Source organism: Ramularia collo-cygni (assembly GCF_900074925.1).
Source record: "Ramularia collo-cygni strain URUG2 genome assembly, contig: RCC_scaffold01, whole genome shotgun sequence".
In the NCBI taxonomy this organism is placed as follows: domain Eukaryota; kingdom Fungi; phylum Ascomycota; class Dothideomycetes; order Mycosphaerellales; family Mycosphaerellaceae; genus Ramularia; species Ramularia collo-cygni.
In genome coordinates, this window is record NW_019716255.1 from 2,418,877 (window position 1) to 2,433,430 (window position 14,554).

General features: G+C 52.4%; 6 protein-coding genes; 3 read left to right on the top strand and 3 right to left on the bottom strand.

The window, feature by feature from the left end:
* Window positions 1–456: 456 nt before the first annotated feature.
* RCC_00850 (uncharacterized protein) lies at window positions 457–2,085 on the top strand (the record flags this gene model as incomplete). The annotated part of the gene is made up of 1 exon (XM_023766048.1): window positions 457–2,085. One exon carries the CDS (start codon window positions 457–459, stop codon window positions 2,083–2,085), a length of 1,629 nt encoding a protein of 542 aa, XP_023621816.1.
* A 558-nt stretch (window positions 2,086–2,643) lies between these two features.
* Window positions 2,644–4,356, top strand: RCC_00851 (related to sporulation protein RMD1; the record flags this gene model as incomplete). XM_023766049.1 has 3 exons in its annotated part: window positions 2,644–3,810; window positions 3,870–4,200; window positions 4,259–4,356. 3 exons carry the CDS (start codon window positions 2,644–2,646, stop codon window positions 4,354–4,356), a joined length of 1,596 nt encoding a protein of 531 aa, XP_023621817.1.
* Window positions 4,357–4,550: 194 nt separating this feature from the next.
* RCC_00852 (related to peroxisomal membrane protein Pex17) lies at window positions 4,551–6,750 on the bottom strand (the record flags this gene model as incomplete). XM_023766050.1 has 4 exons in its annotated part: window positions 4,551–5,560; window positions 5,610–6,399; window positions 6,535–6,625; window positions 6,677–6,750. 4 exons carry the CDS (start codon window positions 6,748–6,750, stop codon window positions 4,551–4,553), a joined length of 1,965 nt encoding a protein of 654 aa, XP_023621818.1.
* Window positions 6,751–7,055: 305 nt separating this feature from the next.
* On the top strand, window positions 7,056–7,589 carry RCC_00853 (related to integral membrane protein; the record flags this gene model as incomplete). XM_023766051.1 has 3 exons in its annotated part: window positions 7,056–7,060; window positions 7,109–7,411; window positions 7,469–7,589. 3 exons carry the CDS (start codon window positions 7,056–7,058, stop codon window positions 7,587–7,589), a joined length of 429 nt encoding a protein of 142 aa, XP_023621819.1.
* A 235-nt stretch (window positions 7,590–7,824) lies between these two features.
* Window positions 7,825–9,231, bottom strand: RCC_00854 (related to membrane protein; the record flags this gene model as incomplete). XM_023766052.1 has 4 exons in its annotated part: window positions 7,825–7,996; window positions 8,051–8,094; window positions 8,147–8,812; window positions 8,863–9,231. 4 exons carry the CDS (start codon window positions 9,229–9,231, stop codon window positions 7,825–7,827), a joined length of 1,251 nt encoding a protein of 416 aa, XP_023621820.1.
* A 788-nt stretch (window positions 9,232–10,019) lies between these two features.
* RCC_00855 (uncharacterized protein) lies at window positions 10,020–11,671 on the bottom strand (the record flags this gene model as incomplete). XM_023766053.1 has 2 exons in its annotated part: window positions 10,020–10,511; window positions 10,562–11,671. The coding sequence occupies 2 exons, from the start codon at window positions 11,669–11,671 to the stop codon at window positions 10,020–10,022; spliced, it is 1,602 nt and encodes a 533-aa protein (XP_023621821.1).
* Window positions 11,672–14,554: the final 2,883 nt, after the last annotated feature.

Below are 14,554 nucleotides of genomic sequence, written 5' to 3' on the forward strand. Positions count from 1 at the left end.
GTTCGACCAAACATCCATGTGATGGTCGCAACATCAATGTTGTCGATGGGGGATGATTACAGCTGTTGCGGTTTGAATTTGGGCCGCTGTCATTTCTGAGGTGAAAGTGGCATACCAAGGTAGGGTTACCATCACAATCCATCCTGCAAAGTACCGTGGAGTTCGCTTCAAGGTCCATCGACAGCCGCTTCGGCAAAACTCAAACTGTGCCACGAGGCTAGTGACTCGCGGGTTAAAGAGGTGCTCAGTCCACCAGCAAAGGTCCCACTTACCTTACCATTCTCCACTGGTCCTGTTCGATTGGAGGATTTCCAACTGCCTGGCTTCTCCGACAACAACTTCCGTTGCATGACTGCTGCGTTCTTCAGCGAGCATCCATTTCACCGACCAAATCACATTCAGCATTGAACAGCGACTGCTGCCACGCCGGCCTATTCGGCAGCATCCATCGCCAACATGAAGGCTGTCCAACGCATGGGCGGTAAAATGCTCAAGCGCAGCGACGATCAGCAGGACGTAGGAGCAGTCATTGCGGAGTTCAAATCCGTCGAGAATATGCTCGAACGCCTACTCCGTGACCTCAAGACCTGGCAAACAAGCTGGGACGACATTCTCAAACTGCAATACGACGCCTCTGAAGCCTTTGCCGCCCTCTACAAACCTATCGAGCCACCCCCAGACCCAGACGCTCAATACACTCCCAAGGAGACTCCCGCGGCATTTCTGCAGAAATGTCTCGCATTGCAGAAGATGTATTCTGAGGAGCGGGACGATTTGAAGCAGGAGATTGGGATGATTACGTCAAAAGTTATCAGACCCGTGGAAGAAGCAAAGATGGCGTTGAGGGGCTTGCAGAAGACGTTGAAGCATCGGGAGAACATGAAGTTGGACTATGAGAGATACCTGAGCAGGGCTGAGCATGCGAGGAAGAAGGACGTCAAGAGTTTGAAGGAGGAGGCTACGTTGGCGAAACACGAGGGAGATTTGGTGCAGGCAAAGATCGATTACCAGACGGCAGATGAGCAAGTCATCTCGACTTTCCCGCCTGTTTCGCAGGCCGTGGCTAGCTTGATGCCCTTTGTATTGGCCGGACAGGTCATGTTGCAGACGACTTTGGTGGGCCAGTTATACACTTGTCTCGATGGATACTGCAGACAGCAGGGAATGCCGAGTCCGGCACCCAGCGATGCGGAGATTATCGGGAGGTGGGAAAGCGAATTCACTTCTTTCCGGAAGGAAGTGGAGAGCGAGTTGACGTTAATCTCCACGGGAAAGGTGGTCAATATGTCCATGAATATTGTGGAGAAGGAAGGGAATACTATGACGGGACTAGGGATTCGGAACAAGGCAAAGTCTGGCGTTGATACTGGCCGGGGATATTTGGACAAGAGGAAGAATGGGCAGGCGACGATTTCTCAGAAGACGTCGTTCACCAATGGCCCAGGAGTGGATGGAGAAGAAGATGCACCCCCTAAGCCACCTCGTCCAGGAGGTTCCGGCGGACCATCACCATTGGCTTCTCCCTACCCGCCTGTAAATCTCGCCAATAAACCACGCATGCCTTCTTCGAGCGCCGTGAACGCGTACGCGTCGGCCTACGATCAGAAAACGTCACCTGGATACAACCAACAATCTTACGACCAGAAGATCCCATCCCGATACCCAGCCCAACAGCAACAGCAACAGGCACCACCCCCTTACTCAGAAAGCAATGCATACGGCGGTAGCAGTACTTCGCCCGCAGCATCTTCCTATCATACTCCAAGGAACGGACTGTCCCCAGCTCCATCAACTCAATCCGACTACTTTGGCGATCGCAAGACAAGCGCATCTCTCGCTAACAGTGCTGCAGCTGCAGCGAAGAAGAAGCCTCCACCCCCTGTTCCGGCGAAGAGGATTCCTTCCACACAACCACAGGTTGTGACGGCGCTATATGATTTTGAGGGACAGAATGATGGGGATCTGAGTTTCAGAGAAGGAGATCGGATCGTGGTGTTGAGAAAGACGGCAAGTACAGACGACTGGTGGGATGGAGAGGTTAGAGGGAAGAAGGGAAGCTTCCCAGCGAACTATGTGYAGTTGTAAGATGAGCTGTGAGCTGTACATCGTGCTTTTGCATTGGAAGTCATTCTCAGTGACCCGAGGTCCACTTTCGCTGCAACCACCTCCAGGATCAATTCGCTACCAACGTACGAGCGCCAGGATGCCCGAGGGAATCTATGGATCTGATAACTTTCGAATGCAAAGAGACACCGTATCGTTGTAGGGATTGAGGCATTTAGTTTGATGCTATCAAGGCTGAGAGGAGTGATACTGCTGGATAGACGGCACAACGCTGTAGGAACAAGAGTAGACGTAGATTTCCGATGGGCCTTAGCTGTTCACTCAATTGCCGGCTTGATGATAGCTGTGTGGCGTGCATCAAAGCAAGTGCACATGTGGTTGTGGTTGTGTCCCGATTCACTTATTTTGCTCAGATGTCATCATCGGGCATCCGACATCTCGCAGATCGCTACCAAGCTTCGCTTCGCAGCACCTTGACCGCGACAGCGACTGCAACAGCTCCCCGCACCCACACCAATTCCCAAATCCGCATAAAGGGACGGCAGTGTCACGTTCCCCCCAGCATACCCACTCCGTACCATGGCGTCTACGAATGGCGCAAGTGAGGCGTCTCCCCTGCTTCCGACCTCGACTTCCTCCTCCAGCAGCGCGCCGCGACCGATTTCCAGCAAACCGACGCGAAATGTCTCCTTCAACCCACAAGTCTCCACCGCAAGTCCTCCCCAGAGGCAGCCTCTACTTCCCACAGCTTCCTCTTCGTCCAATCCCGCGTCAACGCTCTCCGCACTCAACAGCAAACTACGCCGCAGAAATTCCTCTGGGTCGGCTCTACAAATCCCTTCGACCATCTCCAAGATCGGCCCGCAACGTACCACTCGCACAGCGCAGAAGCTCAAACTTCTGCCCAATCCTGACATTGGCTCTGACGCGGACGAAGAGAGCGGGAGAGAGGTGTACTCGCAATTCACGCGCATCAAGGACCCGACCGCGAGGAGAGATGCTGCGAGGTTGGGCAAGGACGWCYGGGCCAAATTGCCTCGAGTCACGGCTTATTGCACCGCGAGTTCCTACCGAATTGACGATTTGATGCGCTTCCTCAAGGGCAGAGTCAAGACGAAGAATGCCAATCYGAAACTGTTTGACGAGTGCATCTACTCGCCCTACACGTACCAGAAAGATTTGCCGCCAACTTCGAGGAAGAGGAGTGGAAGTCGGGAAAATAACGAAGAAGCCATTGAAGACGATACGGAAATCACAAGAGTCCAATCACAACCCCAGAGACGCTTCTCCGACTCGGCGCTGGAAGTARATGAGAACTCTGAGAGAAGAAGAGAAGATCTCATAGATCTGAATACCGCAGCTGGAGACACCACGCTTGAAACAGGCGAACCCAGCCAACCGATGAGCATGTCCGCTGGAGACARTACCATCGTCTCCACAGAACCCGATCAAATGGTAACTCCCGACCTGGACACCACAGTTCATATCCCCGAGGTCTTTCTCTTCGAGTACGGAGTCGTGGTGCTTTGGGGAATGTCTCTAAAAGAAGAACAGCGATTCCTCAAAGAGATCTCCAAGTTCGAACAGGAAAAGCTGAGCAAAGATGATGTCCAAACCGAGGAGTTCAATTTCTACTACACTAGGGAGTACCAAGCGCGAATATACAATGACTTTATTTCATTGAGGGAGAAGAAGAACTATATGACGAAATTGGCTATTAGCCATGCGCTGGCGCAGAGTGTGAAGGTAAGCCTATTGATTCACATTGTCAGCAAAGTGCAGAATTTTAACACATCCCTTGATAGACATCCCTCTACGAAGACCTGGTAGATGCAACAATCTCCACAACCCAATACCTTCCTTCCCAGATCGCCTCCACCGGCCGCATCAACCTGACCCGGCGGGAGATCAACATGCAGATCGGAGAACTCTTCATCTTACGAATCAACATCCATTTGCAAGGAAGTGTATTGGATGCTCCCGAGTTGATGTGGGCGGAACCGCAGCTCGAGCCAGTGTATGTGGCTGTGAGAAGTTATCTGGAGATGGACCAGAGAGTGTCTTTGTTGCAGGAGAGAGTGGGTGTCATTGCCGATTTGCTGGCCGTGTTGAAGGATCAATTGAGTCATACACATGGTGAGTGGCGTTTCCGTATCCTTTGATTTGACTAAGGATGCTGCTGACGTGATTACAGGTGAATACTTGGAGTGGATTGTGATTGTGCTCATCGCAGCGGAGATCCTGGTCGCTGCCATCAATATCGTGGTGGATCTTTACGCTGGCGTGGATTGATTCAGCAGGTTGGAGATGTCGATTGAGTGAGAAGGGTTCAGATGGGGATATGCCGTTGGTTGTATAAACAAACATTCTCGTTTTCAGCGAAGGCGCTGTGGGTATTCATTCTTTGATAGCGTACTAGAAAGAAAGGAACGGCAGGCTTCAAGTCATTTCSTCACGACTCCGTCTCATCAGGCCTTCGGACACTATTACAACTTACTCTCCCCATTCCTATCCGGCAATGCGCCACTCATCATCGGCTCCCCTCCATCATCATCCTCCTTCCCACGACCCTCTTCTTCCCTCCTCCCATACAGCACCCACGCTCTCCCTCCCGCCGTACTCCACCACGCATGACAAAGTCTACTTCTCTCCGGATCCAATTSCCCCCCAACCAAAATCTGCCAAAAGTGCTCTTTACAATGCTCTCGCATGTCTTGATCTTGSACATCATGGACCATATCCGCCGCGATTGGCAACCATTCATCCAGTAGTTCCAGCGGAATTTGCGTCAGCGTATCGAGCAGTGTGAGGGTCAAAACCGCTTGTTCGGAAAGCGGGACGGGCAACTCGATGTCTGCCTCAGGGGACCCGGGGTGAATGGGTATCGGTGTTGTGGAGGCTTGTTGGGACCGGGAATGGAGGAGTTCGAGCAGGATTGCGGGCATCAGAGGTTGGGAAACTGCCAGTTCCGAGGGTGGCGATGTGAGCTTCAGTAGAGTCTTGAATGCCAACCGGAACTGTCGAGCAGAGAGATTTTTGGGGAAGACGCGGAAGAGGGAGTCCACGTAGAATGGCAGATTCTCAATTGTGGCTGTGGAGTTTTGAGGTGAGGAGAAGATTGAGAGGGTCACGCTATGCGCTGCTTCGTAGATTTCCAAGAGGGGTCCTTTGCCGCCTGCTGCGAGGTAGGATGTTACGGTTGGGACCAGCAGCTCGGCTGTCATGTGTGGTGGGAGGATCAACGTAAAGTGTTCGGAGGTGTTCAGGAAGAAGAGGTCGAGGTTTCGGTCTAGAGGGTGTTGGGCCACGGAGCCGAGCTGGAGGGGCTGGATCTCTCGGAGGAAATGTTGGACTGACATGGAATAAGCGTTTAGAATGTCGATGGCTGCGCAATAGACGAAGTTGTATTGGGAGAAGGTTGCGACGCCTTGCCGGGTCGTGATAAAGTAGAGGCTTCGGAGGATGAGGAGGGTTTGGCGGGCAAGTTTTGGGGCGACTGTGGTTGTTAGCGCTGTTGAAATGGGAGGAGACAGGACGTTTCTTACCATCGTCGCATGCAAGAGCACCATCACCCAGTATCCTGCCCAAGATACTTCGCATGATAATCACGCTTGCGAACATTACGGGCTGTAGAAGTTTCCACAGCGCCGGTAATGTAGTGTTCAATGTGGCTTCATCCAGGTGCTCTCCCTGCTCAACTTGTTCGATTCCGGCCAATTTATTCAGCCGCCACTGCGTGAGCAGCGTCTTGGTGAAAATCTCCAGATCGTCCAGAGCAGCAGTGACCAGGCGTGAGTCTTGCACCTGCTCTAACGAGTGACCTATCAATCGTGACAGTGGGCCAAGCGATGACACCAGTGGACTTGAAAGCATTTCTTTGATTTCCTGAAAAGAACCAGACTGTTCCGACCAGTTCAGCTTCGCATTGGGCGCTGCTTGAACATCGCGATCCAAAGCTCCAAGAAAGTAAGCGGATCGCAGTCCGTGTGCTGAGTGAAATGTTGAGCGCATCAAGACCGGAAGCAGGGTGTTGTAATCTAAGCTAGATCTCGCATGATCTGACAGAGAGGAGAAGCAGTGGTTCACAACCAGTGCAATGGTCGAGAGTCCCAGCTCATCGTCATCCAAAGTCTCCTGTAGCGCGAGATTCGTAGCATTTACCAGAGCATTCTCTAGTGTGCTCCGCATGCTGCTGGAAAGATACTCGTCCTCGGCCGGTCCAAAGCCGAGAAGCAATCCAGCGATTACGAGCAAATGTCGCCATCGTGGCGAGTGTTCATCAGCTCCGCTTACAACCGCTCGAATCCAGTCGTCTTTGGGCAATGTTCGCTCCGGCTGTAATTTAGAGAAGTCTTTGTCTGGAGACTTTTCCATCAGAGCAGTCTCATTCCGTATGAGTGCTTGAGATGCGGAATGAAACACGCTCAAACATCGCATGGATGTTCGTAGTCCTTCTGGCCGAATCCATACCGCAGGAGCTGAGAGCAGCTGAGTAGTGAGCAGCGTCACATTTAGTGGGTTATTGAGCGTTGTCAATAGCGAAGAGGCTGTTCCGAAGAGCCTTGACATATGTCAGTTGCTGCCAAATATCAGAGTCGTGGTAATCGTTCACCTCGGCGTGTCCTCTTGCTGGGTATACGTCTGCAAAGCCCTCAAAAGGGTCCCAAGCATGCGATCTCCGGGCATTGTGTCTTAGATCGGGCTCCTAATAGTAATATAGAGTAGCTTGCAGGTTTTCAACATTGAAACGACGAAACTCACGTTGAGTGAGAGGTGAGGTCGCGCCTCATGCCCTGGCCTCGGCGTTCCGGGTCCGGCATGCCTTGTGATCTGCCGAGAGCTCGGGGCGTCCCGCACGAATCGCATCCGGTTCCTCCTGCTTTGCCTTGACAACAACATCCCCAGCGCATCACCCATCTACCTCATATCAATGCGAGTCTACACAAGTGATCTTCTTAGCGGGCTCTGTCWGTTGTGATTCAACAGCGAATATGAGGTGCTATTGATAATCTCATCTATCAGGATTACTCTAACACTCTCCCAGCAACTTCCTCACGCTCCAAGTTCATCCACGACCACTCTCTAATGAAGTTCCTCCTTTCCCTGGATTGTACTGGCCATTCCCCGTAAATGGACCACAATATGTCTATCTCTACGACACCGAACCAATCTGGCGATTCACCCTCTACTGGACTTTAATCTTCATCGGCGGCGTGCATCTGGTCGCTGCCGCATATGCCTGCGCTGTACAGTATCGGAACTGGAAACTTATTTGGGTGGGACCGCTTATTTTCGCGGTGATTGGAACCATCGAAGCGCTGATTGCCGGGAACGTTATTGGAGGGTTGTGCGTCTTGTCTCGTTGATCGTGCGAATGAGAGTGATGCTGATGTTGTCCCTGCAGACTTGGTGCTATCTACACTGGAGGTTTCTTCCGCATGTCAACCTGGATACCGTTCTCTTGGGGAGCGATTAACGCCATGGTGCTGATCTTGTCGTCGTTTGCTATTCAAGGTGGACTTTGAGCACTAGCATCGTTCAAGCACAAGATCCCAAGTGACGATTATTAGTGCTCTGCTATGAGATATGCCTGCATTACCATTGCGCAGCAGTCGAATCCGGAAATCTGGACTGCGCGGCCAAATACAGAAAGCGAAGACTAAACAATTCTGGATTTACAATCGCCATGCTAGGTTTCGCGAGCTAGGAACATTCTACATTGCGGCTGATCGGCCATGAGTCCATCTGCGGTGTATGCATCTACAATGTCACACCGGGATGCTCTAATTGCCGGCGAGCCGTGCCAAACCCATCGCTGCCACCCTCCTGGTTCTCTCCTAGCCACGGCTTCTTGGCCTCGCCGAGCACGCCCTCGGTGCCGTAATAGATGAAGTGGCCGACCATGATCAGAACGAACGCGATCGGATACATCCTACACAAGACGTCAGTATTCGCTGCAAGTTCCGAGTCTACAGCGACCAAATACCAGTGAATTGATAGCCCGAAGACTTGAGTACCGACAACAACACCCTATGACAGTCAGCCACATTGTCGCATATTGGATTTCTGCTCGCAGACGCACCCAGAAGTTGCCAGTGAGAAGACCAATGTTGAGGAAGGCCGCCGATGCCATGCGCAGCACAACCGGCACGGCCGAGTAGAACCACGTCAGGAGGAGCGTGTACCCAGTCATGTATCCTCCCACTTTGGAATTCCATGTTGCGCTCTGGAAGGCAGCGCGGTCGAAAATGGCGGCCTGCACTCCTATGATGAACATGGCCCACCATGCCAACTGGCCAATAACTTCGTAAAGAGGCTTCTTGCTTACGAGAAACTCCTGTGTTACGTTGGAGAGACCATAACAGGTGGCACCCAGCAGGGCGAAAAGGTCTCCTTTCACCGCATTGGAGGCACCCCCGGGGTTGGCCTTGGTGATGTGATCCGACGCGACAAGGACCCCAAGGCCTCCGCAGCAGACAAGTATGCCGACGTATTGGAAAAGGTGATATCGGACCTTGAGGAAGATGAGCGAGACGGCCACAACGATAGCGATGGCCCAGAAGTTGATAAGCTGGGCCGAGAGGATAGTCGTGTACTGATAAGCCAGGACGGTAAAATAATTGCCTTCAACGTCGAAGAATGCCAGGATGAAGTATCGCCAGCCATCCTTCCAGCAGAGACGCAGCCAGCCTTTGAAACCATATTTGTAGATGGTCCAGGTTGTATAGATGAGGTTGAGCAGGATGTACTGTGGATTTTTAGCATTGTTGATCTGCGTGGAGAGCATTGAGCACTCACATTGAATAGAGACTGGAACGCAGGAATGGAAGTTCCTTCGTCTCGTAGGAGCGAAGACAAGGTGTTCGTGCCAGTGATAGTGACGGCAAGCGCTTGAGATAAAAGAAGCACGATCCAAAACTGTCTCTTTTTCAGATATCCGAATCGACCTTTACTACGGTCCAACTCCGCGACTGTGGTTTGAATCGGCGGTTGGGAATCCGCGCCGACGAGCTCTACAGCGCCGTGTCTCCGAGCGGAGGACGATGCACTGCCAGCTTCGAATGATGCCTCAGCACCCTTTGGCCGAATCGAGGAATGCTCGACTGCAGGGGCCTGGTGATCTACAGATGCCACTCGCTCTCCGCCTTGCGGTTGGAGGTCGGCCATCCTGGGAAAACCTTATCGATACTTCCCTCGTGAAAGATTTGTCTGGTTTGGAGTTCTCCGCAAAACGTGGTGGTGGACCAGAAAGTCAACCGCTGTATCCGAGCTAATAATGTGATAGAGGGGAAAGAGAAGTAAGGCTGTAGCAGCATGGCATGGATAGCCGCAAATTCCAGATGTCTTTTTTTCCCTCGCTCAGCTTTTGCATCTGGACTGCTGCCGCCCGCCGGGTAGAACCTGCAAGCGTGTGTGGATCTCGGATGTCGCCGCGCGAGCGGGAGGGTGGGGATCTGACGGCAGAAACCGAGGAACCTTGCATTTTTGGTCCTTCCTTTTTAGGTATGATCGCAAGTAAACTATGTGATACAGACAGTTGTGGTGCAGGGACATCATAGCTGTATTATTCCTGTAGTGCGGTGTGTAGGGCTTATTTTGGCTTCAGGGTGATTGACAGCTTGGGGGCCAGCTCGTTGGAAGAATCGCACAGCCGCATCACATGTCAAGAAACTTTGGCCACGCAGTCAACGACCGTACTGCCGTCTGTGGGTCTCAATGTCTCACAGTGGTTCTCCGTTGGCCAGACCACATACAAAGGCGGCCGAGGTCATCAAAATGCAGATCCGGACTGCACCCACCCACAGTGATGTGGCAAGACATTGTGCCAACAGTGGAGAAAATGGTTGATAGTCTGGTCGTTGATTTGAGTCCAAGAATTCCCCGGTATGCTTCCCCATGCTATACACGTTGCATAAATCGCCCGCTAAAGAACAGAATGTTGTGTCACAGCAAGCTCATTTCTTGCCAAATCGAAGTCCCAAAATACTCTTCTTCTTCTCTTCCTTATTAGTTGGCCTGCTGGTCGGCGTCACAGCAGATTCGATACCTGGCTTGGTCTGTATCTTTTGCGTTTGAATCGCCGTAGGGGCATTTGGATCGACAGTGACTCGTCCGGCGTGTGTGAAGTAGGTCCTAGGCTTGGCTGGGACAGTCATTGCAGACCGCACAGACATGGGTCTTCGATAGACGATGGAGGGCAGCTTGCCGTCGTCTGAGTTGGAGGTCTCAGTCCCATCGTCACTGCCATTTGGGCTGTTGTCGTAGCTGCTCAATGGACCCCTTCTTGAAGAATAGCCGATGGGCTGTTTGCCAAGTGACTTCGAAGACATGCCACCGTATGAAGTGCGACGAGGATTGGGCTTACGGCTCGTCATCTGTATGGTAAGAAGCGGTGGCGATGAAGACCGTCTTCTGATGTGCTGGGTCGGGGCAGCTGGGATTTCACCCTGTTTCACGAGTCAGCACTTGCTCAGACAGCCGGAAAACTTCCACATACCTTGTAAGCAAACAGTTCCGGACTCGTCAGCGGACCATCATCGCTTGCAACATTGTTCTCTGGCACGGAGCTCATCGGTGGCCGAGCATATGGTTTTGATAGTTCGGACAGGCTTCGTTCGCTCGCACTACGAGCTGCTCGCCGGAAAACATCCTGGGGCGACTGACCAGCAGCAACGGTCTCCCGAATTGGGCTCCGGGGCGGTCCCGTTGGACTCGATTCGCCATCCGTGATGTTGTCCGCGTGAATAGCAGTTGGTGGTCTGACGGTGAGAGATGGTAGCAAGGATGTGGCGAGCTTGACACTTCCAACAACTTTGCCAACATCGTCCAGCACCTCTCCATTGGCATTGAGCTTTTGTCGCACGCAATCGAGCAAGTCACCTTCCACCAGCTCTCCGATAACGTCACCTTCTTCGTCAAGCACCTTTCCCTTCTTGTTGACTTTGTATCCCTCAAGCGCTGCGATTTTTAGGGTCGATGACGGTACAGGAGCCTGCTCTACTGCGGCCACTGGTTCACCGTCCACTTGAAATCTCGTCTTCTTCGTCGTTGACTTGGACGATCGGTCCGACAGTGAATCGTCACCCAGTCTCAGCTCCGGCAGCAAATTTGTGATGGATCGCTGTGCGTACTGCCGCTTTATATCGTCAAGATTATGCTCACTCGGAACACGTGAAGGCCCGGCGGACTCATAGCCCGAATCAGAAGAACATTGGGTCAAGCCTTGATCCTGACGAGCAAGAGCTACTTTTGCATAGCCAAGTGAAGGATCATTGGCTTGGAGTTTCCGCATTGCGCCTCGTTCGAGGTAGTCGTTGGCATGTGTAGTGAATGCGTCGCTACCGAGGTGCGTTCGACTGATTATAGATGATGCGTAAGAAGCATCGGCGGGCGTGTTGAACGTTGAGTTCTGCTTCCACGCGTGGCCGCCGTTTTCGAAGTCGTGTGAGCTTCCTGGCCAGGCTCCATGGCCGGAGGCATTGGCGGCTACGTGCCTAGGAGTATACTTGCGAAACTGCGCGGGCTTGCTTTCRACCGCTTGGGTCGTTTGTTCCTTTCCCTCCTCCTGCTTGACCTTCTGTTTGCTCTTGAAGGAGAAGATTGCCATGGCAAGCTGGTAGTCGATCTGGAGATGGGTCAAGGTTCAACAGTTCCAGATGTGTTTAGGTGAGGGGACTGGTGTTGTTGTAACGAGGAAGGAAGAAGCCTAATGGGTAACAAATGTCCATGCGGAGCTGAGATATACGCGCATCGCCAAGGGGACCTACTGCTAGCAATGTATGTAGCCCTGGCGCAGATCTCACAATCGGGTTCGTTTTAGTACACCAGCGGGCGGAGCGTCATCTACTACCTCCAAAGAGACTGAGTTTTGTGCTGGCTCGAAGTCTAAAGAGTGCGGAAAGCCTAAATGTCGAGGACCCGTCGTCGAGCAAGTCAACTTTGCGAAGCATGTCCGCTGTTGTCGCGTCGGATTTATGAGTTGTATTTGCCCCGTCTTTGACATGCGGACTCTTGCTCCATCGTGCRAAAGCTCTTCCCGTTCACACGGTCCACAACGCTTGGGTCGAGAGGCAAGCTACGGTCAGCAAGCTCGCTGTAGCATGGTGTGCGTACCAGTTCACAACTCATGGGCGTCTAGCAACTGGCGTCGAGCCGTCGAGACAACCCAATCTCCATGTGATGTGAAGTTCCGCGGCGCCATTAACAAGAGGTACCGCAGCGGCACCACGATACGAACTTGAGGCCTGAGCCACAAATCCACGACTTGTGTGAGCCTCTCACCGGCAAGGCGCAAACCATCTCAACGGTCGATGGGCGGCTCGATCAGGCCGAGGCCATCTGACGATCTTCTCTGAAAGCAGACTCCACGTCCGCATCAGGAAACACGAACTCGTCTCCCCTCAGTTCTTCATCGACGACGTGCACCCACAAGCATTGCAGATAGTGCACAGCCCGCCAGATTCAATGTTGTCGAACCGACAGAAGTATCAAATCGCACTGCGCCAATAGATCTCGCAACTCGGACGAGAAGATGTTTTACCGTGGGCCTGGGTCGTAAAATCGACGAATTCTATGGGGTACCGGACGGAGGACCAAATTCGTTGAACGCATCGCTGTCACGCGCCTAGAGGTGCTCCGGCAGTTGCAATCCGCGTTGTGCAGCCAKCGAAGTATTTGTAGCTCCATCACCATAGTCCATAATAATGCACTTTGCCCTTCGTTAAATGTAGCGGCGGCCTCTCAACAAATCCCTTGAACAAATCAATGATAGGGTACCTATTTATTGCTGGCGCGCCTTATGCGATGCAATGCAGGTCCAAACCTTGTATATCAGAGGCAATTTGAGGTTAGAGTGGGACGGGCCACAATGAACGAAGAAAAGCTTCTTGGCAGCGGTGTGTCTGTCATTTTGCTTGGCCGATGTCTGCGGCAGAGTTTAGCATACAAGGTCGAGTTGTGACACGAAAATTGTTTTCTGCGTTGAATCTTTGGTGGCGGTATGATGTGAGATAGTACTTTAGGCAAATGGTATACAGCATTAGCCTTCCCTTGCGAAGCTCGACCGATTGTTAGCGATTGCCCGGTCCCGCTTCCTGGCTAAGTCCGAAGGCTAATAAAAGTTCTAATGCCGCGCGAGCGGCCGAGTTGTTGGGAAGTTGTAGGCGGCTGCACCTTATCGTGACCCGCTCAAGTCACGCTGCGGACGTAGAGATGGTCCCACGTGCAGGTCCACGTGCAGCCTCACAGGCAGAGTGCGTATGACTGTAGACGTCTAACGGTGCTTCTTGTCTTTATGGCATTGGGACTCACGCCGAGCTCTCTGGTACGGCGTCCCACCCTGTCGAGGAGCCCATTCGTTGAACTGACTTTCACGACCTTTCTCCCGCGGGATCATTTTGTTACCGGTCAAGAGGCCTCCTGCGTCGTATACAAAGGTTGGGCTCAGCAGGTGACATTCATGCTCACGCAGAGTATCCGTACAACCTGAATACACCGTTTGACGATCCGGCCTTTTGTTGATAGACCTGTTGGGCAGAGATGCTTGCCAGCAGCGAATCAGACCGACCCTCTGCACTTCGACTTGGTGCGCACAAGCGTCGACTGGCAGATGTCTCGTGCAATAAATGCAATGTGACACCGAGCACAGAGTCTCGAGATTCCTCAAGGTCTCACGCGCGGCGTTTTCCACGAGGATCACAACTTGTCGGTTCCCCTTTCCCGAAGTCATTTTTTCGTGAGGGATCACGCAAAGTTTGTTGTGTGATTGCAGACCCCGATATCGATAGAGCGTGGGTGGAGAGCGCTCATGTTCTGCACGTGTTAGCAAGGTGTCTGTGGTGAACCTTCATCCGCAATGCTCATAAAACGCGCATCCTCGCAAGCCAGTTCGGTACCTTCCATCTGAGACCTGTAGCACATGAGCGAGCACGTGGCATCTCGGACACCCTGAATCGTTTCTTTGGCACATGGATGTCGAGAGTCTTCCAGGTTGTCGTTTGATGCTCAGACTTCCCATTGCTGGATATCCGCGTCGACGCGCCATGCAGCGTTGTGCCAAGCAAGGCTTACTTCACAAGTCCAATGCGCGAGCGTAGATAAAGCCGATTGCCGTAGTGACCACCATAGCGACAGCTGGTGATTTGACTGGTTCATTTGACCCATTTTGTGAGGGTTGCTTTAGATTCGGATTGGACGCCGGCAATCCTCAGTGCGTGATTTTAATATGCTAGGGAACTCATCTTGCTGGCATGCTATCGACCTATGCAGACTCCTACCGTCTCCAGGATGGTGCAACGACACTCAGATCCATGGAGCCTTAGTAGGTCAAATGTGGTATGCGAGTTCTGATCGTACGCGAGAGCATATATCGGCATGCAGTATCTTGGAGCTCTTCCGCCGCCGCCCCTATGTCTCGAGATGATGTTCGCCATGATACTCGTGAATGTAAGAATGATGATAAATTGTGCCGTGCAGCCTCTCAACGCATTTG